We start from the raw sequence: 26,377 nt of genomic DNA on the forward strand, positions 1-26,377 counted from the left end.
CGGTGAATGAGTGGACAAGTGAGTAGGTACCTTAGTTTTCTGTTGTAATAAAATACTCTGACAAAAGCAACTTTAGGGAGAAAGGATTTATTTTGGCGTACAGCTCTCAAGGGATACCATCCATCATGATGGTGAAAGCATGGCGGCAGGACCATGAGGCCAGTTGATCAGCTTGTCTCAGCTGATAGGAAACAGGACATAGAGCCAGGCTATAAAACCTCAATCTAGCTCCCAGTGAAGGCTTCTTCCAGTAAGTCTTTACCGCCTCTAGGTCCCATAACTTTCCAAAAAGCACCACCAGATGGCAACAAAATGATGAAACACAGGAGCCAAGGGGAAACAGCGCAGTAACAACCACAACAGCAAGTGTTCTTGTATAAAGATTTAGGATTGACGATTCAAACTATTTTGGTCAGTATCCTTTTCCTGTTTTTCATATTGTAATTTATGAGATTAACCACAGAGTTTAGTGACTTGAAAAAATGAGACAAAATGACACTGAAAGAATGCTGGTCTTTCAACCCTTTTGTGTTAGTTTCCCACTTTGTAAAACACAATTCAGTCAAGATAAAATGAAAGAATACAAATGACCCCTGGTTTACAGTGCTTTTGTTGGTTTTTTTTCCAGTAGTGTGCAAGTCATATCCATTTAGTAGCATCTGCACTTCAAGTCATCCTCCTGAAGCACTCACACACTCTGTAAGACTATTTCAGATCATTTCCAGGTAGGGGCAACAGATTGCAGCTCCCAGTAATTCACGTAATCGTGACACCAAGCAACTGCTACTCTACATGTAGTACTGACTCGCTGAACTATGATAGAGCAGGGTGCTTTAGACCCATGGTGAGTGTACCAGAATGTGACTCCAGTATAAAGCACATCTGTATTTAAAAAATTAGATTACTCCAGGTCTTCACAAGGGCATGGTAGTGCTTTTATTAGTTACAATTATAAATTCTTAAGACCTACAGGTTTCACAGAAAATACATCCATTTTAACAAAATGAAATTTTAAAATCACAAGAAATCAGAAATGCGATGGATACGCTCAGATGCCTCGGTGGAATTTTAAGCAAAACAAAACTAATTTAGTAAAAGTATCTTCTCGGGGATTTCCAAACACGGACATCTTGATTCTAGAGTGTTTTCTAAAGTGTTGAGTTCTTTCAAAATATGCAAATTTTACCTGCATCTAACTAGAGTATACAACTGTGAAAACAGTAGCTACAATAAGACCTCAACTTGAGATCCAGTAGACCTGAAGAGCTGTAGTTTGGACATTATATATAATTTTATATCTGTGTGTATATAGAGGAGGAAGCAACTACAGAATTAGACTTGTAAGATTTGCATTCTTTACACAGGATCTATTCCTACAGAACTCCAAGTCCAGTGTCTGTCTAGTCAGTGACTGAAATCACAACCTTATTGGCCATGATATACTGTATAGGATCATTTGGTCTGAGTTTTGAAAGGTCTAGGATTTTCACTAGTTAGCAATGCAGTGCATATATTAGGAAGCTATAGTTACTACAAACAACTTAAAGGGTTTTTATGTTTTATAATTTACTCCTGTTATTCATACAGCTTTGTAAAGTCAATGGGGGAGGATAAAGATCCAAGAAGTGACAATTCCATGTCTCAGTAGTTGAAACAACCGTTTTTGAAAACCACCCAGACTATGTTCATCTCAAGTAGCATCAGGCATTTTAAAAGTGGTTTCTCAAAAATCTGAATTGTATTTTGGAACGATTTAGAATGCTCCAGCATTCGGCATCTGTTACCCATTGCTTCATTGCTGTGACTAAACGTGCATTTTTATCTTTTCTCTGCCTATCCTTCAAAGTCAATGTCTTTCTCTTAAGTATAAGGTAAGTTCAGAAACAGGCTTTGGGACTTTTTCATGATTGTGCACCAATGATAATTTTATGTTACTAGATGAATATTTCACACTGTATATTATGTATACTAGAAGTTTTAACGTGTGCATTTCAAAATAAAATGTAAATAAAATGCATATATTTTTATTTATTTAGAAAAATAACTACAGAAGCTTCCTCTTCATCTTGGCAAAAAATATCACCCACGTCAGAGGATACTATTCTGTACAATTTTAATTTTAAAAGGAATAAAAAAACACACTAGCCTGCATATATATACATATATATATGTACATATATATATGTATATATATATATCTCCTATAAACTATAAACTTTCTTGGAAATTTATTTCTCTGGGGTCTATTAAAACAATGTCTAATTGCAAAATTACGAGTTACTTGATTTTAAGTAAAAAAGTTTTTAAAAAAAGTAGAAAATGAAGGTATTATATAATTTTTCAGAGCTCATTTCTAGTAATGGGCACATCATGTTAGGAAAGCTGCAGTTACTGGCTTCATAACAGTTCTCTCTCAGGAGCTGAGTGAAGGATTGATTTTCCAGGCACAGGTTTTTCAAAGGTCAAACAGGAAGCATCACTCCTAGTGTCACATCAGTAGACAAAACTCCTGCATCTAATCACTGATTTCAGCCAGAAAAGCACAACTGTGCTATTGGTATAATCCTTCACTGTTGTGTAAAACCTTGAAGCTTGGTGTGGTGTGCAGGTGTGCACGTGCACACCGCCATGTACCAATTATGCCTCTTTGAACCGTTTTCATAGTGTTCTTAAGTAGCAACTTCATATTTCTTTTTGCTTAAACTTAGGCAAACAAAGTCATGTGTTAAAACTGAATTCAAAGGGAAATTAACTTTTTTAAAGTCTCTAATATCTTTTAGAAAGTCTTTTGTTGCCCTACAACAAAACCAATGTCATGAGAATGTTATAAAACAACTTTAATGTTCTTAGTAGTAGTATAAATTGTTTCTTTCATGTAAAAATCCTACTTCTGCTTTGGGGAGAAGGTATGGTATTCAGTCAGCTACCCTGGGAGAAATAGAACTCTTTATTTTGTTATGGATATTGCTCAGTAATAAATGTAACCATATATATATATGTATATATATGGTTATCATATATATGATATATTGTATATATTGAATGGATCAAATCTTTCAAAGTAACAAATCTTAAAACATGTCATTAGGAATTTTATAGGCAATTAAAATCTACTGTAATTATAAAAGAGTAACCACTGGAAATTAAACAAAATTAGAAGCCTCCCTGTTCCATGATCCTAAACACACTGTTTCTCAGTAGGCATCACCGTGGGTTTTCTTCTATAATCCCACTGCTGTCCTCTTTAGACTCTAAACTTTGCATGGCCGGGTACTGCATTGATTTGCACTGTGCTAAACCCCTCAATGTTATCAGAGTTCCTGATGTACAGCAGCTATTTGAGAATGCTGACCAAGGACACACATGCCAGGCATTTCGGTCTTCATAAAATATTCTCTATGGAGTTGTTGCCTCCAACTACTTTAGTTCTCCTTCCCTCCTCCTGAGCGTGTTCTCTGGTTCATTTCATCCCTGCGTCTGTCCTGCTTTCTCTTTTTGAATCCATTAATGTCTTGACTGAATATGCCTGAAATTTTGGAGGACAGTTCTCAGGGGAGTCGCCAAATTTAAAGCACAATGCCCTACCATGGTGCTAATGCAGTCCTCCACACCTCGTCTAAGTACAAACTGGCTGCTCAATGTATTTGCACCCTGGCTCTGAAGTAGGACGTGCACTGCTCATGTACCTCTAAATCAGAGTGATGCCGAACTGTTTCTTCATTAAAGCCTCGTCAGTAGTCGTTTGTGACAGCTTTAAAACCATTACACTTCCATAGTGCTTCATCACAAAGATAAGAATTACAAAGAATAAACTTTGACACTTCATTCTTCTCTCCCCGGCTCTCGTGGAAGCCCTTAATTTTGAAAAGCTGTTAAAGATTGAAATGTGGATCTGATTTCCTCCAGGCCCATTGTTCACATCTCTCTTTTGCACTCAAGGCGTGTCCGGTGTACTCAGTAGGAACAGACGTCGGAACCATGCTGCCTGTGCTCGACCCCCTCTACCTTTGCTAGCAGTGTTTACTCTTTACACTGCATTAAATCATGACCTAGAAATCATTGAAAGCAAGGGGCATCATGGAGTACACATTGAGTAAGTTTTTAATATTACTAATACCTTATCGTCTCCCTTTCATTAAAGATGCATTTAAAATGGAGCCCTATATTAAAGACTTCTAATTGCCTGTCGTTTTTCTGCGTAATTAGTTTACTCTGTGACTTATACATGCGTGCATAATCTGTATTGTGCTCATGCTGTATAAACTGCCAAGTATATTATGTGTGCATGTAAACAGGTACATGTACAAATAAGAAATGTGAAAAACAATATGTCTGAGGCAAAGTACAGGAAAAAAATTACGATAAAGTGGAAAAACCTTCCTCTTAGATCCACTCTTCGGTGATGATCAGTGAAAATATGTCTTCTCAAAAGATCTCTGCCTTTATAAATATAGTCAGAGCCTAGGCTGTTTTACCTGCTGTTTTTGTTGGTAGTATTTCTGTCAACCATTATTCTTTATACATCGGTGAAGGTGTCCTATTAGGAAGCAAGATTGTCCTCAAAACGTGGTACGCTGTTCATGCAGTTCCGAGGTCTCTTGCTTTCGGGTTTGAAGTTTCGTCGTCGGCTTCATGAGGTAGTCAATAAGCAGCTTGCCGGGGAAATGTCGCTCATTTCCTTAGGCATACGTCATCCTCCCAAGGTAGTTAGCGGGCACATACCCTTTCTGACCTTGAGTCTCAGCTAACCACCACTCTTTATTCCCACTTAGATCGCAGAACCTAAGTATATGGACTCTCTGGTACTCCTGAAGGCTGAGTTCATGGTCGCTCCGTGCTTGAAAGGCATGGACTGCATAGAAGACCTAGACCAAAACCAAAAAGACATTATTGGTAGCAGAACTTAAAGCTTTGGAGAAACTTAACATGTTTTCGCCTTTCAGAAGCAACACTAGGTGTTCTTGGTTTTTGTTTTCATTTTTTACAGTCACATGGTCCAGCTCTTCCTGATGGATTTGATAGGATATGGCCTAGATTGGAAGGGAAAACAGGCATTTGTTTTCTATCGGAAGGAATGTAGATTGCCCATGCTTGAAGGCCATTTGGCATTTCTGTAAAATGCTTTTGACTGTTCATTCTTTGAATCAATCTCTTAAGATCTCATAAGCAGAAACACTGACAGACACCTAACATCTGTACGACAATGTTTCTGTCTTAGATATACGGACAGATATGGGGATGCGGAGAAGGGTTAGAAAGAGTAGATTAAAGACAGTCCTATTAAGTAAATTTGTAGTCATTTAAGTGGCATCTTGTGAGAATAACAATATAGAAAATATTCATATTAAATATTTTTGAAATGTAAAATTATAGGCTGGGAGATGACTCAGTGATCCAGACAGCATAAAAGGACCCGATCGAGACCTCAGTGCCCACTCACGAGCTTCACAACCAGTGGCCGGAACTCAAGTTCCAGGAAATCCAGCGCCCTCTTCAGACTTTGTAGATAACTACCCTCACAAGTACACAGACATGCCGGTGGGAACTTAGATATCTAGAATCACTAAATCATTTCTTTGATTGGTAGGACTATAAGTAATTCTCCCTGTTCCTTCTAAGTTCTTTAATTTTCTAAATCTTTATAAGTGCATCGAATAAAATGTATAACTTTCCAAAACTAACTGACCTTGAAGAAACTAATAAATTTCAATTAAAAATTTCTATGACCTCAGAAAAATACTTGATAGCTATTAGATAGTTATTAGTTAATTGCTGTTTAATTCATCTTTCAGTAAAATCATAAGACTGCTAAATTTAAAAAAATGTTTCCTTATGATATGAAATTAAGCAACTAACCAACATTTCTATAGTCATTTGAACAAACTTTGCAAAATACGTTATTGGAAACCTTAAAGCTCAGCTGAAGAAATAACAAATATTGACAAGACAAAGCCACAAGACTGCCACCACCACCAAGCTACACTTAAACAGGGGGTAGAGTTTGAAGGTAGCCTTTCATCAGGGAGGGGTTGATAAAGGAGTTAGTATGTCACATCCGCAAAAGTGGATGCATGAAAAGAGATAAGGGGGAGAAAAGGAAGGAAAATTGAGGACAAGTAGATCAAGGTTCCATGAGGCATGAGTTGACATCACTAAGAAGGAGAAGAGACTAGACAGGACAGTGAGACTTTTTCTGTAAATCTTAAACCATTACTCGGCTCAACAAAACTCTGATTCCATTGCCTGGTACCTTCTTAACAAGGAGCCTGAGGTATTATCCAAGAAAAGGAACCATATGAATGAGATCTAAATGTGTCCCCCTTAGTCCTAAAGTTATAATAATGAGGTAAAATTAGGAAGAAGTGATCAGGTCTAAAAGACAGTGCCTTCAGGAGTGGGACCTATTTTTATAAAATCAGCCCAACACCCTCATCTCTTTTAAGTGAAAATCTCCCCAAAAGGTGCTCCCCATGAACGACAAAGTTGACTTCATCAGACAACAAAAACGGTGACTTAATCTCAAACTTCTCGTCTCTACAACTGTGAAGATTTGTTGGAACGTCACTTGGTATATGCTATTTTGTTAATGGAAACTTGAATGGATCAAGGTAGGCCTCACACCCCTCAAGGGTCATGAATGCCATGCTACATGATACGTTCAGATGTTTCCTTGACCTAAAGGGTTTGGATGTCGTATAGGGGATTGTGGTGCATGCATGAAGACAGACCCTTGGAAACGGATTGCTTTGTTTGAAAGTAAAGAACAGAATGGGGGAGCTATCAATTATTAATTAAATTTCAGCAGTAATAAATACTTTTTTTTTTTACAGAGCCTGTGATGGTTTATGTCACATGGGCTGTAACCTCAATAACCCTCTCAGCTAAGGGTTAGAAACATTCTCAACCACAATGCTAACCAGTGCTGCCAAGACCCCCATCTTCTAACTCCCAACCCTGTGCTTGATCAACTTCTTTTTAGGGTTTTAGGACTCAAACTCTTGTTCTAAGGGGGATACACAGTGTATGCCTGGAGAAAGGGTCTGGAGTTTCTCAAACGTCACCACCATTTGGTAGGTTTTAAAGTGATAGTATTGAATAGATCCACAAAATTAGTGCATGGTTAATTTGGTTTGCAAAATAATACAGGAGAGTGCTGTGCTAAATTATAGTCCCCAAGGAATCTATAAGAGCTGGAATCAGCAGCTGTAGCCATCTTTGTAATTTGAACCAATAAGAAATATGCTTTCTCAGGCATGGATTTTTCAGAAGGATAGCTTAGCTACTGTCCCATACCTCAACGCCCGTGCAGTCTTTCACCTTGGCACAGATTTCCTCAAAGGGAAAATAAATTTCGATTAGATATATTCATTATTATAATGTTTTTTATTGATGTTTTTTGACACAGAGTTTCACTATGCAACCATTGGCTGGCCTTAAGTCACTCTGTAGGCCAGGGTCACCTTGAATTCATAGAGCTCTACTTGCCTCTGAGTCTGCACTGTGGGAATTAAAAGTGTGTCACCATGCCTGGATATATGTGTGTGTGTGTGTGTGTGTGTGTGTGTGTGTGTGTGTGTGTGTGTGTGTGTGTATGTGTGTGTGTGTGTGTGTGTGAAACAAATATAATTCTCATGAGGCCATAAATTTAAAATTCAAAATTATACAACACTTGTAGATTGTCACGGTCCAGACTTATTTCAGATAGGTACTTACTAATTCTCATATAGCATGCTATCTAAAGGCCTTCTATATGCAAAATGGAATTAAGTCTGCTTTGAAAGAAGAGTAGTTTTTCTGGTCTTCTAATTCTTTGTATTTCCTTTGTTGTTAGAAGGAAAAAAATGGAAGTTTTCAAATTGTGGCAAATTGAAGAACTGAGGAATTTTTCCTTTTCAAATCTGAGTCTATGCTTTTCTAACTTTAAATGTGCTCGTGCTTTTTCCAGAAACGTTAATTAAAATGATATCAATATGAATCACAGTCACGCATTCCCTTTTTCTCTTGTTATTTTTGAAACGTTTCACTGTTTGCTCCTTTGCCTGTTGTAAATCTGCATTTCCTTTTATGTATGATAACCTGGCCATCCAGCTTAGCTCTCTGTGCATTTGATTTAACATCACCTATATAATGAGTCATCCACAGATTATTACCCATAGGCGTCGTACTGTTTCCTGTGGCGTCATTGCCACTTCTGAAGTCTCTTACTCTGTGTATTCCTGCATTTAATTTTTATTTTATAACTTCATTGCATTGTGCAATCTCATTTTATTGATTTTATCCGAATTCTCCAGCTATGAACAATAAAATTCATAATGTATTTTAATTTTCCTTTCCAAAACTAAAAAGCTTTAAAAACCAGCATTCACTGTATTAGTTCCAAAGCCAAAGTGATTACATTGCATGAAAAAAATACCCATTCTTCTCTCTCGCCCTATAGAAGCAAGCTTTTATTTTCTTCATTCAACGATTATATATTTTCACCAATACGTAGGTTTTTATGAAGTAATCTGGGAATTTAATAAAAATATTTAAGAGGTTTAAACATGAGGCTTAAGAAAAGATTGTTTCTCAGACACTAAAATACACCTGAGACCTGGGTATGGACTCCCTAAGAGAGTCTCCCATTGTTGACATTAGATTAGTCATATATATGTAGCATTTGGGTGAATTTGAAGCTATTATCATAAAAGGATGGTTAAGAAACCAAATCACACCACAGGATGCCTCCTGAGGCATGTTTGATACCATTAAAACTAGTAAGAATAAAGGGAGCTCACAGGCGTGCAGGGAAGAAAGGACATCTTCAGTGTAAACAAGTAGTTTTAAGGAAAAGGTCTCAAAAGTACACAAAGAAAGTCAAGTGCCTTTTACTCTTTTTTCTTCTCCATCTTGTCCTCCCTCACTCCTCTTTATTCTGAGATAGTAATAAAAAGGAAACTGCATATTTTTGCAAACTATTTTGCTTTTAGAGCATTGTAAAACATCTTTCCATATCAAATATTCTCTTAATCTTCATTTTAATAGATTACTTAAATACCTTAGAATCAGCCTCTTAGATTGTTGGTGAACTTGGAAACACACAGCATAGTCAACATGCAGTATCATTATCATAAGTGATAATAAAATATAGGGCAAAGACCAGATCACAAGCTTGAAAAAACAACAAATCTGTCTGAAAATGTGCTTTCAATTGTACCTTATAGGAAAGACCAGATGCAAACAAGTACATTTCCAAAATAATTGAGGAAACTCTCTGAGGTGGTGTGGATGAAAATGGCCACCCAAAGCTCATGTTTGAATAATAGGTCTCTAGCTAGTGGAATTGTTTGGGAAGGACTAGGAGGTGTGGCCTTGTTGGAGGAGATTTGTCACAGAAGCCAAGTCTGCCCATCTACCTGCCCTTGTCAGGGTTCACTTGAATCCTCAGTAACACTACAGGACAGCCTACAACTCCTCTTAGGATGTAGTTCTGCAAGTCTGGAGGATGACAGAAAGAATCACCACTGTACAAAAGAGCAGAGCAAGAAACAGTGGAACCAAGCAATGCCTGGCTAAGCAGTACAGACGACAGCTGACTGTGTTTTAAAGTTTAAATAGCTATGCAAAAAACTTCTATTGGGGACACATAAGATATGAGATTTGACAAAGATATGATTTTCAACCATCTTCAGTCACCTACCTGGACCTCTATGCTATATCGGTCTTAAACTCTGACCCATAAATGCAAGTATTCACATACTCCCTGAGAAATGACAGAATGGAAATATCAGCCTGTGGCGAACATGAAACTATAATCCCTTCTCCTCATTTCCAAGGATGGAGAGCAGCTGCACTAGGAGACTGAAAACCGCCAGTCCACATGCCATTGTGGTCAGTGGTAAAGCATCAAAGGAATGGCTCCCTCCTGCCTCTGAGGTTTTCTTTCTCCTTCTGCTGGAGCCCCCACGGGGGTCACAGATCTTTGCTATAATAAACTGAGGCATACTCTCTGCTTGCAAGGGGGGAAACCCTCAACGTGAATGAGATCATTTTAATCTAAGTGAAGTTATCAGGGATCCCATGTGACCATTGATCCAAGATGTGCTTCTCAATCCAAATTATTACTAATAATGCCAGTATTTACCCAAGGCCAGTTGTCTATATTAACTAGTTTCCAAATTCAGAGGAAACAGAGAATAAAATGGATTTTATAAAAGGTATTTCCTAATTTGAGAAAGAGAGAATTTCCTCCCTTCCTCTCCCTTCTTATTAAAGAAAACATGTAGCATATAATTCACTTGAAAAATGATTTGGTATTTCCTCTAAAAGTAAAACATATATTTACCATGCCAGGGCACAAATCCATTCCTGGATGTCTAAGAGAAGTGAAATCCACATAGACACATACATTAATGTCCATAGAGACATTATTCACAATAGCATCAAAATAGACGTTGCCGAAATGGATTAAATGGCAAATTGTTAAAATGCTGTATCTATGCCATGGAATACTATTAGGTGGTTGAAAACGATGCAAAATACATATATTTACAGCAAGGATGAATATTAAATACATGCTGAGAGGAAAAAAGCCAGCTACAAACCCCATATACAATTCCATCCATGAAAAATATATAGAAAAGGTATAATAAAGAATGGAAAATAGATTAGTGATTTTCAGAAACTGGGTGTGGGAAAAAGCAGGGACTGCAAATGAATCGAAAGGATCTTTGGGCATGAAAGAAATGTTTGAAATTAGTTTGCACAATTTAGACTAAATATACTGTAGCTATTCTAAAAGTCACTGGATTTTACATTTAAAACGAGTGAATTCTATAGCACATAAATAAGACTTAAATAATGTGATTTATGAAGGGCAGCTCTGTAAAGATTTTCTATATATCCTGTGACCCCTCAATACATTTTATTAATTTTCCTTACAAATATATTTATAAAAGCATACAAAAGGAGATGAAGAATATGCCTGGAATTATTGTTTTACACTTTTAAATAAATAATATTGTTAGTGTCTTTGACTGGGTTAGTAATTATGTATCTGACTGATTTTATAAAATGGGTGTGACAGTATGTGCCCATAGTTATGCCGCTGAGGAGGCTGAGGTGAAAGGACAGCCTGGGCTGTATCATTAGATTCTGCCTCAGCAAAGATATAAAAATGTAAAGATACTTCAGAGAATTGTTTTAAGAATGAATGAGTTATATAAGTAGAGTGGTATTTAAGTGTTAAAAAGGTAACACATATAATATGTTTTTTTTGTGTGTATATATATATATGCATAAAATTTATCTGAAAGACAAGGTGTCTTTGAGGAATAGGAGAAAGGGGAAAGGAATGAACAATTTCCATTTAGTTTATCCATATCATTCATTTCTACATTCTGAAAATAAATGTGTCATCCCAATGGGAAAGAAATTTAGGCTAATGAAAATTAACTGTGTTAAAAAGGTGGAAAATTAGGTGGTCACTACTTGGAGATTAATAGTTGAAAATACTGATACTTTATGAGGTAGCAAAAACGAACCTTACATTATAATTAGCGTGCCGATTTATGAAGGGGCCATGCCAGTGATCTTTGCATTGGCACAACCAGCGAAAGGCAAGCGGGCAAGCTTCCGTGGTTAGCAGGCGGCATTAATAAGTGTCCAAGTCCTCCCCAGTTCAATGAAGACATTGCTTCTAAAGCAGTGGCTCTCAGCCATCCTAATGATGCAACCCTTTAATACAGCTCCTCATGTGGTGACCCCCACCATCAAACTGTTTTTGTCCCTACTTCATGATTGTAATTTTACTACTGTTATGAACCATAGCGTAAATATTTTGAGTTTTTGGATGGCTAGAGTGACTCCTGGAAAAGGGTCATTTGACCCCCACCTCCCCAACACACACACACAAACACACACAAAGGATCGTAACGCACAGGTTGAGAAACACTCTTCTGGCTGATTCAGAGATAAGTGCCTACCTGATATTGATGATCACAATTGAACAGCCTTTCTCCAGCGGTGGAGCGTTAAAAAAGAAATTTCTGACTACGATGAATATTTACCAGTAGATTAGTGATCGCTATGATTTGGACCTATTCTGGGTCGAGAGTTCATCGTGTGCATCGTTTCTAGTCAAAACAACAACTCTGCAGTACAAGGATTTTCTTTTCTTTTCTATTTTGGAGGAAGCGAGTTTAGAGAATTTAATTCTTCGCTCAGCAGTCCGCAGATGGTATGCGCTAACTGGCCTAGGTCTCTTCAAGGTCAGAGCTGGCAGATTCCCTATCTGTATTTCCGCTCCATGTGAGCAGTTTGAGTGGCCAAGCATTTTAACATGAAGGCTTAACGTCTTACCTGTTCGTCTACCTCTTGAAAATTATCCGCATCAGCACCATTTGTTTCAAACTTCCCGCAAGAGCCACTAAGAGATGAGCTGCTGTCGCTTATGCTGACACTGTCACCGGCCGGCCGGCAAGACACAAAGAGACTGATGTTCTCGAAATCGTCGTCACAGAATCTGTTCTCTGCATCCACCTTCTGCTCTTTCCCTGGATTGTAGGGCCTCAGGAAGGAAGAGTACACGTAGCCTTTTACAACTGGTAGAAAGAGGAAGAAAGCACCAGGGTTATGCGAGGACCATCCCCAAACACGCAGAGACTCCTGGGAAATTCTCAACCTGAGGCGGGTTAGTCTGTGGGAAAGAAACTTACATCCGGTGTCAACAAACCACCTGCTTGTACTCCCCAGGGGATCCTTCTGCTCCAGAACAGCTACCAGCTCCCCTTCTAGAAGACTGACGTCATGTTCTTGTGTGGCATTACACTTGCGCTTAGCTCGGTAGAGTTCCTCTGCTCCATATGTGGACAGAAGTTTGGAGCGGTGAACATCAGTTTGATGTGGCACTTCTGGCTGGGAACAGTAAGAAGCCCTGATTCAGATGGACGTACAGGGAAATCCTCGTTGAGTCCATAAAGATTTTCCTTTAGAGAATTATTTCACCGTATAAGTTATACACCAATCTGGATACATGACAAGGTGGATGCTTGGGTCGGGCTGTTCGTATAGTCAGCGGAGATTTTCAGTTTTAAAATCTCGAGTAAGCACATGAGGGCAGTGTTGTAGAAAAGAAAGAAAATTCAATCAGGCATAAGAAGGCAGAGGCTCAGGGGCTGGCAAGGTGGCTCAGAGGATAAAAGCAGATGTCCCCGAAGCCTGGCCTGCCCACTTGAGTTCAATCGCCAGAATCCACAGAGCAGAAGGAGAGAACCATTCCTATAAGCTATCCTCTGACTTCTAAATGTATCCCCCCACCCCGTGCCTGTGCGTGCGTGCGTGTGTGTGTGTGTGTGTGTGTGTGTGTGTGTATGAGTGTGTATGTGTGTATGTGTGTCTCACACACACACGCACACGTACCATAAATAAATAAATTACATTGAAAATTTAAAAACAGGTTCAAAGATGACAGAAGTCCTAACAACTCCTGACTGTTGAGTGATAATTTACTATTTTGTATTAATTTCTTGCATGGTGAGTACTTTGTAATTTTAATTCAATAAATTGCCTATGTGCATCTTTTCCTGGGTTAACAAGGAAGGAGTCACGAAGGGATGCTTTCCAAATGCTGGCACTAAGTGACGTTGAACAAGAAAAGAAAAGGAACTATCTCTGGAGGTTGGAAATAAAGCGGATTGGAAATGAGGGGCTACACTGTATGGTTCGTCTCTTTAAAACCCTAGACAACAAATGTGAGTATCCACTGTGTGTCAAGGACATTTTGGGACATTAGGGAACTGTCGTGAGTAAAACAGAAACGAGCATCGCTTTCCTACAGAGTTTGTAATATACAAGGTAGAAACACTAAAATAAACACGGAGCATGTTGTTTGGATGGTGGATGGTATGGACAGTGTGGGGGATCGATGTGCTACAATTTGGACAAGGCAAAGAGATGATGTCTTCACAGCCATGGGCAGTGCTCAACTCACCAGAACCTGTGTGGGCTTCTTCTTTTCAAAGCTAAGTTTCCTCTCAATAAAGGTGGCACTGTTGTCCTTTACAAAATTCAAGCTGTGAACCTCTTCCAGCACTTGATTCTGAATCTCTGAGATGCCCAAGACTGGCAGTGGCACCTGTCGGAGAAACAGTGTGGTGTTTTCAGATAACCAATCACACTAGGTATTGACTCTGCCGGGGTTGTGGTGGTGCTGGGGGTAAGACAGAGCCACAGTGAAATTTCAGGGCAACTTGATAGTGTCTGTAAAGATGGGCAATCTGGTGTTACTGAAGCCCCACAAAATGGTAGAGGTACTTATTAAAGCTTCAACACTACATAGGAGAGCAAAGCAGGAAAGAAGCAAGAAAGACCCAGGAGTAAAGTTCTGGAAGCTGTGGTGTTACCAGCAGCCTAGGTACATCAGCAGGAAGATAGGAGAGGCAGGCACCGGGGATAGCAGGGGAGTACAGGGAATGAGGCTACAAGAGGCGTGGCTAAGAGTGAGCGAGTGTCTGTCTTGTATGTTTAACATGAACTATGTATGGACGCTAAAAGCTAAAACTGAGCAGTTGTTGCAGGGTGCATACCAGGAGGGGAGTTGACGAATATAAATGAAATGGCAGTAGAGAGGGGGACGCTAGGGGTTGAGGCAGGGGGATTTGAGCAGGCTAGGCAAAGGCTTAAACATAATAAAGAGGCTATTTGGGACCTGTGTCCTTACTATCATATATATATATATATATATATATATATATATATCATATATACACATAAAACTTAGGTGATTTGGCCAACAGAGAGAGAATAGCAGTAGCTAAATGTTGGAGCAGGATAAGGGGCAGGTAGGTGAAGAAGGGGGAGTAAGGAATATTTTAACCAAAACTGAAAAAAGAAAGAAAGGAAGAAAAATCAAAAGAAAGAAAGAAAGAAGAAAGAACGAGAAAGTGAAAACTTCACACAAACCCATTTAGTCTGTAATTTAACTGAAAATACAATTTTTTAAGAGTGAGTTGAATGACAGTATCCCACATCTGTGAATGATGCTGCTCCCAGAAGACATGAATCACTAAATGAAAATCTCACAGTGAGGCATAAGCCCCCCCCCTTTGAGCTTTTGGTCACAGAGACCCCAAAACATCCCAAGCAATGCAGGCTACTGCCATTGCTCTTTGCGGCCTTTAATAGGTGCATGGTAAGGCTGCGTTCCTAAAGACACCATGGACTTGTGCTGCAGGACACAAATCTCGAACTGACAGGAAATTCTTCTTCATGGTTAGCTTTCATAACCCTGAGAGGTACCATACAAGCTGCTGACGCGAGAAAAGACACAGTGGTACTGCCCAGTACTGGACCTCCTCCTCCCTGTCCCACCCCTGTGCTACAGTCCTGATTTGCCAAGCAAGGTACACCTACTGTAGGAATAATGGCAAGAGGGTGTATTGGGTAACCAACGACTCTCTTGATCACAGTTAGGGCCTACTCCCTAGGAGGAAAGTCTATTACTGAAAACATGGTTGGTCAGAAAAACATGACTAGGAAAGTCATAGGCAGGAGGAGAAACCCTGTTTATGTTTCGCCAAGTAGTCACCTTGTCAAACTGCCTCCTAATGTTTAGGTACACATCTATAGATTCGTGCCCCTTACAACCTTGGTGAGAGGAACTTCTTACTGTAAGGGCGGGTGTTAAACATGTAGAGATGCGGTACCGTTCAAAGTGTGGAGAATTAACAGCCATGGCTGTGGATGGGGCATCTGTTTCGACCCTACCCACACCCGGTGCTCAGAGAACGTTGAGAGGGGGTGGAAAGAATCTAGGAGCTGGAGGACAGGGAAGAGTGCTGTGAAATGCTGTGCCCTGCACATGACATTCCTGTGACACACATGAAGTCACAGCTGCTGTGGTTAACTACACAAGAGAGGCACAAGATCACGCCAGTTAAAAATTCCAGCATGGATTGGAGAGAGATTGCCAAAGCCCCTCCCTATCTTGGAAGCTATTAATGCAGCAGAGAAGGGCAGAGGGAGGGAGAAAGAGAGAGGGAGGGAGGGAAAGGGAGGGAGGGATGGAGGGAGGGAGAGAAAGAGAGAGAGAGAGAGAGAGAGAGAGTCATTTTCTTTAGGAGTGTGGCCACTGGTTGGTTTCTAGTGCCATGGATATATGGGCATCACTATTTGGACTCCATAGGTATAAACCAACCAACCAACCAACCAACCAACAAACAACAGTGTGCCAAGATACCTCACTTCCAATCTGCCTTTCTTAGTACCTATTAAGCAATCTATGTTGCCACCTAAATATAGGTACAAAGCAATAATAATAACAACAATTACTACTACTACTACTATTACTCCTACTCTTTCTATTACTACCACCACCACCACCACCAACAATAATAATAGTAATAGTAATAGTAATAATAATAATAATAATAATAATAATAATAATAATAATAATGCTTATAGTGATAAAAACTGCATGGTATTGGTACAGAGACAGACAGATAGACCAATGGAATAGAATTGAAGACCCAGAAATGAACCCACACATCTATGGTCACTTGATTTTTGACAAAGGAGCCAAAACCATCAAATGGAAAAAAGATAGCATTTTCAGCAAATGGTGCTGGTTCAACTGGAGGTCAACATGTAGAAGAATGCAGATCGATCCATGCTTATCACCCTGTACAAAGCTTAAGTCCAAGTGGATCAAGGACCTCCACATCAAAACAGACACACTCAAACTAATAGAAGAAAAACTAGGGAAGCATCTGGAACACATGGGCACTGGAAAAAATTTCCTAAACAAAACACCAATGGCTTACGCTCTAAGATCAAGAATCGACAAATGGGATCTCATAAAACTGCAAAGCTTCTGTAAGGCAAAGGACACTGTGGTTAGGACAAAACGGCAACCAACAGATTGGGAAAAGATCTTTACCAATCCTACAACAGATAGAGGCCTTATATCCAAAATATACAAAGAACTCAAGAAGTTAGACCGCAGGGAAACAAATAACCCTATTAAAAAATGGGGCTCAGAGCTAAACAAAGAATTCACAGCTGAGGAATGCCGAATGGCTGAGAAACACCTAAAGAAATGTTCAACATCTTTAGTCATAAGGGAAATGCAAATCAAAACAATCCTGAGATTTCACCTCACATCAGTGAGAATGGCTAAGATCAAAAACTCAGGTGACAGCAGATGCTGGCGAGGATGTGGAGAAAGAGGAACACTCCTCCATTGTTGGTGGGATTGCAGACTGGTACAACCATTCTGGAAATCAGTCTGGAGGATCCTCAGAAAATTGGACATTGAACTGCCTGAGGATCCAGCTATACCTCTCTTGGGCATATACCCAAAAGATGCCTCAACATATAAAAGAGACACGTGCTCCACTATGTTCATAGCAGCCTTATTTATAATAGCCAGAAGCTGGAAAGAACCCAGATGCCCTTCAACAGAGGAATGGATACAGAAAATGTGGTACATCTACACAATGGAATATTACTCAGGTATCAAAAACGACTTTATGAAATTCGTAGGCAAATGGTTGGAACTGGAAAATATCATCCTGAGTGAGCTAACCCAATCACAGAAAGACATACATGGTATGCACTCATTGATAAGTGGCTATTAGCCCAAATGCTTGAATTACCCTAGATGCCTAGAACAAATGAAACTCAAGACGGATGATCAAAATGTGAATGCTTCACTCCTTCTCTAAAAGGGGAACAAGAATACCCTTGGCAGGGAATAGAGAGGCAAAGACTAAAACAGAGACTGAAGGAACACCCATTCAGAGCCAGCCCCACATGTGGCCCATACATATACAGCCACCCAATTAGACAAGATGGATGAAGCAAAGAAGTGCAGACCGACAGGAGCTGGATGTAGATCGCTCCTGAGAGACACAGACAGAATACAGCAAATACAGAGGCGAAAGCCAACAGCAAACCACTGAACTGAGAATAGGACCCCTGTTGAAGGAATCAGAGAAAGAACTGGAAGAGCTTGAAGGGGCTCGAGACCCCATATGTACAACAATGCCAAGCAACCAGAGCTTCCAGGGACTAAGCCACTACCTAAAGACTATACATGGACTGACCCTGGACTCTGACCCCATAGGTAGCAATGAATATCCTAGTAAGATCACCAGTGGAAGGGGAAGCCCTGGGTCCTGCTAAGACTGAACCCCCCAGTGAACTAGACTGGTGGGGGGAGGGCGGCAAGGGGGGAGGGTTGGGAGGGGAACACCCATAAGGAAGGGGAGGGGGGAGGGAGATGTTTGCCCGGAAACCGGGAAAGGGAATAACACTCGAAATGTATATAAGAAATACTCACGTTAATAAAAAAAAAAAAGAAAAAAAAGAAAAAAATAATAATAATGCTTAGCATGAGATATGGAATAGGAAATGAGAGTCCACACAAAAGACAAGTGATGAAATTCTCCAGATTAAGAATAGAGTATAATCTCAGGATTACAGTGATTCATCGATAAAAGGGAGCTACCTCACAGTGAAGCAGATCAGAAAGCTCTGGGGGGAATTTGAGCAGAAAGACACAATTGATAGAAGTGTGTGTGTGTGTGTGTGTGTGTGTGTGTGTGTGCATGAGTGTGTGTGTATGAGTGTGTGTGTACAAGTGTGTGTGTATATGAGTGTGTATGTGTGTATGAGTGTGTATGTGTGTATGAGTGTGTATGTGTGTGTATGATTGTGTATGTATGTGCATGTGTGTGTGTGAGAGAGACAGAGACAGAGAGACAGAGACAGAAAGACAGAGACAGAGAGACAGAGACAGAAAGACAGAGACAGACAGAGACACAGAGAGACAGAGACAGAGAGACAGAGACAGAGACACACAGAGAGAATATATGTATACACATGTCTGTTCACATAAGAACATGCACGTGTCCATATGTCCACATGTGCACTTGTAGAGGCCAGAGGGCACAGGTGTTCCTCAATCCTTTGTCATCTTTCTTCATGAAGGGTATCTCACTGAACCTCAAGCTTACCAAATGGCCACACTACTTGGCTGAGCAGCCTCCTAGGATCCTTTTCTCTAACTCCATCACTGAGGTCACAAGCGTGTGCTGCCATGCCTGGCTTTTAGGTGGGTGCTAGGAGTATGAGCTCAAGTCCTGATGCTTGCATGCTACCCACTAAACCACTCACCGTCTCCCCCAGTCCCCTCCGAAATCCACAAGCAGTGATTTAGACAACAGGTAAAGGCAGGACTGTACAACAAAGAAAAGTAAGTATACTCTGTTGTGTGCGGCTTGAGTCCAGTCAGCATTCCCACTGCAAGCTGCCTACCCACGCTCACTCTCATTTGTTGTTCCTCCCCTTCCCAACTCCCTTGATACTTCACACATTTGGTTAGAAAGAAGCATGGCGACAGTACTTTCCCTTAGGCTCCCACAGTGGATCAGGAGAGAGAAATGAGTTGAGGTCATTTATTTTATGATTTTTTTCTGCAGGACAGACTGGACCATACCTCTCTGTCATATTCCCCTCTCCATAGGTCCTCTCTGACACATTCTTGTTACCACCCTCCCCTCATCCCTCCAACCTGCCTGGCACATGCTCCCTTCTTCTGCCACATGGATGGCAGTGTGTCTCCCCTTAGGTGCGCTTTTGTACACGGTCACTTCGTTTACTTGTGTCGAAAGCTCAGCCTCGAGATGTTGCTATTCCTCCTGGTATCATGGCTCATAAACAAGTCAAGTAGTTTATACTCTGTGTACGCCTCCAAATTTATGGAGTAACTGTAATCGAAGGAGCATCGTTTGAATAAATATGTTGCAGAGGCATAAAGACAAAAAGTGGAATCTCATATTCATCCGGAATGCCTTGTGCTTAAAGCTGTGAAACAGCTCAATGACAACACAAGAGTGCCAGCTAGTATATGACGTCAAATGCCAAGGTTATCACCTAAGATATCAGAGTAGTCCCTGATGAGAGACAGATGGAGCTCTAGGATTGAAGGACAATTATTTCCCTTGGCCAAACATACTCAAATCTTTAAATCGTGTGCCTACACAATGCTAATTAAAAATTAAAAAGTATAATAGAACTTTGATCTTTTAGAAAACATTAAAATTAAAGTTATTGTACGATCCAGCAATCACACTTTCAGGTGTATGTCCAAAGGTACTGAAGTCAGGATCTTGGAGAGATATCTCCATTGTCATAGCATCAGGGTCAGTAGCTAAGAGATGGAAATGACCAGCTAGCCATCAAGAGAGCTGAGCAAACAGGCAGTGTGTTCTGCACACTTATGGGAACACTGTTAGCACTTAGAGGAAAAACCTTGTCGCATGCCACGTGGGAAGCTGATAGTTTTGTACTAAGTAATACATGCCAGTCACAAGTGGTGATTTCTCTTACACGGAGGATTCAACATAGTTAAAGAGAAACAGAAAGGAGAAAGGGGGACTGGGAAAGGGCGACGGGGCATTTGTTATATTGGTGTACTTTCTATTCTGTAAGGTGAACGTTCCTGGCCATCTGCTGTCCAACAATGTAAGCTGTGAGTATTCCTAACACTTGGGAACTGTTTACTTCAGTATGATTCAAAGGACAACCTGCTATATGTTTACCACAAAAGATAAACACTTTTCACTGTAGTCACATGAGAAAAATGTAGGCAGGAAGGGATAAAGCAATTTGCCTAAGGTGATATGGTAACGGGTGGGTATTAAGACAAGGTCTCCTCCATGCCAGAGTCTTCAATAATCAGCATTTGATTTTTTTCAGAGCTTCATAGTCATGCAAGGTATTATCAGGGAATTGTGAAGGACACACAGTCTTACTTCCTACAACTACTGCATGTGACCACAGACACACCAGAACACACTATAGACTAGAATCATTTTATCGAAGATAATCTTCCTCACTTTACTTCACTATTTTAGCAATTTCTCAAAAACGAAGACTCTCTTTTCTCTTCTTCTATAGTTAGCTACATGGTGGAGGTTTTCCTTTTAGATATTTAAAAAAAACCAGAAGGCATCTTTAAAACTCTGTGATTCAAGATGCATAGGGACATCTGATCGACTTCATACTTAAACGAAAACAGACAAGGGTCACACGCATGCACACTCTGAATGATGGGTAAAGTTGAGGTGGCCAAGGAGTAGCAGTGTGCTCACCGTCTTGACTGTGGAATAAGCCTGCAGAGCCACCAGCATCAAGTCCCGGAGGAGGGTGACGAAACTAAGCAAGCAGTTCAGCAGGATCTTCCTGGCCGCCTGGTTGAATGCCTGCAACTCTTCCACGAGTTGGGCGTTGAGGGCCTCATACTCTCTCTTGGCTAAGTCTGATTCAGTGGTTGCTGACCGAGGCAGGGAGCTATTACAGTCCAGGAGTTTGTCGTAGCGTTTCTGGATGAGCTTCTGGGGCCCTGGGAATAAGGATAGCAAGGTGGACAGGGGGCTCAGGATGAGTCTCTGAGAGCGAGCTGCCTGCAAAACAAAAATACAGCCCCATTAGCAAGAGAGGGACCGCCTACTCCGTGACCAGCTCAGCCTACCCTCTCTCCTCTAAAGCTCAAAAGAAACAGGACAGCACCCAGTTATCTGAGGAGCTCTCACTTGAGAAGGTCTAAGTTTATTTGTTCAGGCTTTAAGCAGCAATATGGAGCCTGAAGATGAGCGAGAAGAGAAGTTTGCTTGCCCGCATCGTAGCTCTCCTGTCTGAGGTGTCTCCTGCGGGACCCTCCCTAACCCCAGAGCCAAGCTGAAGTCATCACATCAGGGACAGGGGAAATGTCAGTATGTGACAATGACTGACCATCTTAGCACCATCACCTCTTGCGGTCAGTGAAACTGACACAGTCTGAGAAGAGAATCCATCTCACTCTTCCCCATTGGTTTCAGACCGATTTTTTAAATCTCCAGATGTGTTTTGGGTGGAATTGTGTTCCCCATGCAAACATTGATTCTTTATATGTAGATTTTATTCCTGTGGCAGAAATAGACCAAAACTAAATATATTTATATCCATAAAAGGGTGAGGGCTACTCACTTCGTGTCTGAACCTGGTATTACTGTAGGTCAGAAACCAACCCATGCTGGCACTCAGAAATCCTAGATTTGATTTCTTTTCTTCTTGTGTCTTTCCCTGTATTCTGAAAGGCACTTTTATCCTGTGTCTGATGACCACTGGCCTTACCCTTCCTCACACATATCATAGTAATCTGGATGTAGCTTTATCTTTTGTGACCTCAATGGTATTCCGGGAAATCCAAGCAGCAGTCTGTATTAATTAATGTAAATGGTTCCCGCTAACTTTGTCTGAACTCATGGGAAATTTAAAAGAGAGGGAACTCCATCTGGAAGTGGCACCGGCAATAGCCAACACAAATTAGATTTGATTTTAGTTTATGAAATAATCAATGGATACCAGTCTACTGTTTAATGAGCCCCTGGACTAAGCAAAGAATGCTTTTACTATGTCTTGGATAAGTCACTGTGTTTATTACTTGCCTGGGAGCCACAACTTATTAATTTTAAGATTATGCTATGATTGTAGCATATGCCCACTACCCCATAGATATAAACTTTATTTACCAGAGGGACAGTAGTTGAAACAGATAAGCATATTCTATCTTAAAATTTTGTCCTACACAATATTTGAGGAAAAATATCATTCATAGATATGAGTAATTTCTCTGTCTTGGGGTCAATTTTTGATTTAATATTTCAATTTCGAAGCATTCAGCATGTCACCCAGTAAAAAGCTACTTTTATATCATACTTTCTGCTGACTCCTTTAACTTGGCAGATCTGATATTACTTTATCGAGTTAGACAGGACAATTTCTTCCTTCTTTCTGTCAAACAATGGAGCAGGTTTGCTATGGACAAGCTACGTAGCAGGTGCTTAGATAGTTTTAATAAATATTTATCAGCTTAATGAGTTTAACTTGGTGTGAATAGCATGACATTAATGACTTTCTTAAAATATCCTTTTTATAATTAAGCCCTGAAAAAAAACTCACCAAGAACTAGTCATGGCTCCTCATTAAACCCATAGATATAAAACTTTTGTCTATTGATCTGTCTATGCACTTATCTACCTACCTACCTGCCTACCTACCTACCTACCTACCTGTCCATTCATGAATGACTTTTGTCTCTATCACTTTATTTGGAATGATATGATACTTAATCTTTCCAGCTTTTAATTTGTATTTATCTCGTGTTCCTATTAGAGGGCATTCTTGTTATGGAGTGCATGTGGAGGTCAGAGGACAACTTGCAGAAGTTGGTTCTTTCTATGCCCTGTGTGGATCCTAGAGATCAAACCCAGGGATCAGTCTTCACAGCAAGAATCCACTGAGGTACCTCCCAGAGTCTTGGAAATAATGCATTGAAGCTATAAATTTTGCATATATGTGTGTACGCATGGTAACGGTGAATTTTGATTATCAGCTTGACAGGATTTAGAATTGCCCACGAAGACTAGCTTCTGGGCTTGTCTGTGAGGATTTGGGCACTCATCTTTAGTCCCAGGACTTAGGCGGCAAAGGAAAGCTGTGGTTTATGAGTTCAAGGCTACCCTGATCTTCATAGCAAGGTGAGACCTTGTTCATCAAGAGCGTAATCCCAGCTTTCCCTTTCATAATGCCCAACACAGCTGTATATTCTGAGTAGTTTTACAGCAGGATGTGGGTGTGGTCACTTCTTAGGGTTTGGAATTATTTTGGGGGTCACTGGTTGAAGATTATTTGAAGTGGGGGTGTCGCTGAGATACTGAGCCTCCTGGGTTGGGTGAATGCTAGAATCAAATCACCCAACACAAGGGTCACTGGTGAAGACGGTCTGGCCTAATGCTAACACAGCCAACACAGATTGGTGGTCTGTTGTCCTTTGCTCAATAGATTCAATACTGCTATGAAATAATACGAGACTCAAAAGTAAATTAGCATTACCCAGAAAACCTTACCACTGGAACATTTTATTAGTTAAGAATGTCTCTATGAGTCTTAATATATATTATATAAAACTCTTAAAAGACAAATAATTTGGGCCGGGGGCATGGCACACTGGCAGAGTGATCACCTAGCACACACGGTTCTTTGGTTCTTTTAAAAGAAACTTACTTTGCTGTCTGGTGCACATCGTGCTAAAAACCACAGACAAAGAGCATCTGTTCTTCAATAAGGTCTCGGGGCATTTCCATGGACTCCTTTAAGAAAACCACAGCTTTATAAATGTATATATTTTTAATATCTCTCACAGAGGCTTAAATGGAATACTGTTTTTCATCAGGCACTGACTGCCCCAGAAACAGAGTGTGAGACTGTGTTAAATTTCCATTACACTTCAACCCACTCTAAACATGTGTTTTAAAACTTCTGTTTCAAAAGCCTAATTTTGACATTAGTATTTAGTGCATATTTTATACCTCATTCCAGAAAGTGTGTGTGTGTGTGTGTGTGTGTGTGTGTGTGTGTGTGTGTGTGTAACTTACAAAGTCGTGACAGGGGTTTGAAGCTTGACTCTGGGGTTCCATGCAGTTTTTCTCTCCATCCTTGTATGAAATCTCACAGAGCGCTGCCACACTATGCAGAGTGAAGGGCACGGCTTCCTGGAACAGAGAGTTACAGAAAGGGTCAGTTCTCAGTGAAGACAGCCCAAGTAAGGTCTCCCCCATGTAAACCTCAACTGTCAACACAGCACTGTATTTCCCTTTGAGATAGGAAACAAACTACAAAACCACCACGGATTCTTTCAATTAGGCCACTTGCAGCAATCCATCCCCCCCACCCCCACCCCCTGCCCATTCACAGACTTCAATTCTTACAGACTTCTTATTTCCTTTGATTTATACAGCTTTTCTTGGTGAATTTGATGTTGTCTTCCAGGGGCAGCAGGGGGTTGGGGGGAAGGTGCTCACATTTTTGTGGATTGTGGATTCAATCCGTGAAAATGCCAATGAATGTTCCCCAGAGGCACTCACTCCCTGAGCCATATCCAAAGGGTGGGGATCCCATTGCCCTGTTGGGACAACTGTGTTTGGGGCTTGCTTCACACAAGGTAGATTTGCTAACCTGATATGGAAACGGGTCCTCTGTTGTGTCAGACAGTAGGGATGGATGATGCTTACCCCTCTAGAATATAGAAGCTTGTCTCCTAAACAGTGTGCTGGACACGTTAATGCTCCGTTAGTAGGATATTTTATCTACCTGTGCAGGCACTTACCTCTAAAACAAATACCCAAGAGAAAAACTTCTGGGAAAGAAAGGGTGCGCTTATCGACTGATTAACATGTAACTGCTAACTTGCTATCCTTCAAGGCCTAGCTGCTGTCAAGTTGCTTTCAAGGACACTGCTTCCTCGGTGAGAGCCATTACAAGAAACTCTCGGCCAGCCCTTCCAAGGAGTGTAATTGCACAGCATCTCCCTTCGGGTTTGTGGAAGCAGAGATTCTCGAGTAGGTCAGGACAACCTCTGAAGAGGCTAGAAATTTGTGAGGAGTCTTTTGTGGCCCCCTCTACTTGTAGGAGAGCATTTGCTTATAGCAGTTTATCTTGTTTTATAGCTCAATTTATTTCCCTCTGCTCTGCATTTTGTCCTTACTTTATGAATTACAAGAATTACGTGGGTAAAATCGGGCAAACACAGTTTCTGCTTCACTCATGGCTCACGAGCCTTGCAGATGGACTCATGGGCTCATCTTTGTTATAAGGAAGACAGGGTGGGGGTCCACCTGACAGACACCTGAGCAGAGATCCAACCAAATGGAGGGGACTGGGGCAGGAAGCCGGGCGAAGAAGACCAAGCCTCTTTGTGAGAATGTTGTAGTCTCCCATGTTTGATGCAGTTGGTATCGCCACGCAAGTGAAGCGTTGTATCTCCTCACAACACCCATGGGGGCCAGAACACTCCTGCAGACGCATTTGAGTCTCACCCACCTCTATGTGCTGAAGGCAGGATGAAATGTTCTTCACGCAAAGTCTCACAGTCTTTTCGAGCGATCTGAAAAGCTTTTCTTCTCTGTTAAAGGTATTGTCTTTCACCTAAAACACACGAGAAATCACTTCATTTCACAGCTCAAAGGCATCTAGTATTTTTAAGTGGTACGAAATAAATTTTAAAAAATCTAAATGGTATGATAACATTGGCCCAGCACATTACAAGAAAAAAAAATCCTTTGCTGTATGAAAATACTCTGTGCTATGCTGACTTTTAGAACAGAACGTTTGGGGGCTGCACATTGCATGAACCTAAAGTCCAGTTAAAGTCATGTGAAGAACTGAAGTTGCTGGTTATTTTGTACCTTCTCACTGAGGTCAAAGGGGACTGTAAAACTTTACCCCGCACCTTCTTTTGTGTGTATGAGTGAGTGTGTGTGTGTGTGTGTGTGTGTGTGTGCGTGCGTGTGTGTGC

General features: G+C 40.6%; 1 protein-coding gene across 1 annotated transcript in view; it reads right to left on the reverse strand.

The window, feature by feature from the left end:
• Positions 1 to 71: 71 nt before the first annotated feature.
• Positions 72 to 26,377, reverse strand: part of Arhgef38 (Rho guanine nucleotide exchange factor 38) — a 129,737-nt gene continuing 103,431 nt past the window's right edge. The window contains exons 8-14 of the mRNA NM_001427634.1: positions 25,903 to 26,007; positions 24,459 to 24,575; positions 21,135 to 21,446; positions 13,970 to 14,113; positions 12,696 to 12,894; positions 12,340 to 12,581; positions 72 to 4,865 (exon numbers count right to left, since the gene is read on the reverse strand). Coding sequence (NP_001414563.1) covers positions 4,680 to 4,865; positions 12,340 to 12,581; positions 12,696 to 12,894; positions 13,970 to 14,113; positions 21,135 to 21,446; positions 24,459 to 24,575; positions 25,903 to 26,007 — 1,305 coding nt within the window. The 3' untranslated portion in view covers positions 72 to 4,679. The remainder of the gene's footprint in view (positions 4,866 to 12,339; positions 12,582 to 12,695; positions 12,895 to 13,969; positions 14,114 to 21,134; positions 21,447 to 24,458; positions 24,576 to 25,902; positions 26,008 to 26,377) is intronic.

Source organism: Rattus norvegicus, chromosome 2, assembly GCF_036323735.1.
Source record: "Rattus norvegicus strain BN/NHsdMcwi chromosome 2, GRCr8, whole genome shotgun sequence".
Classification (NCBI taxonomy): domain Eukaryota; kingdom Metazoa; phylum Chordata; class Mammalia; order Rodentia; family Muridae; genus Rattus; species Rattus norvegicus.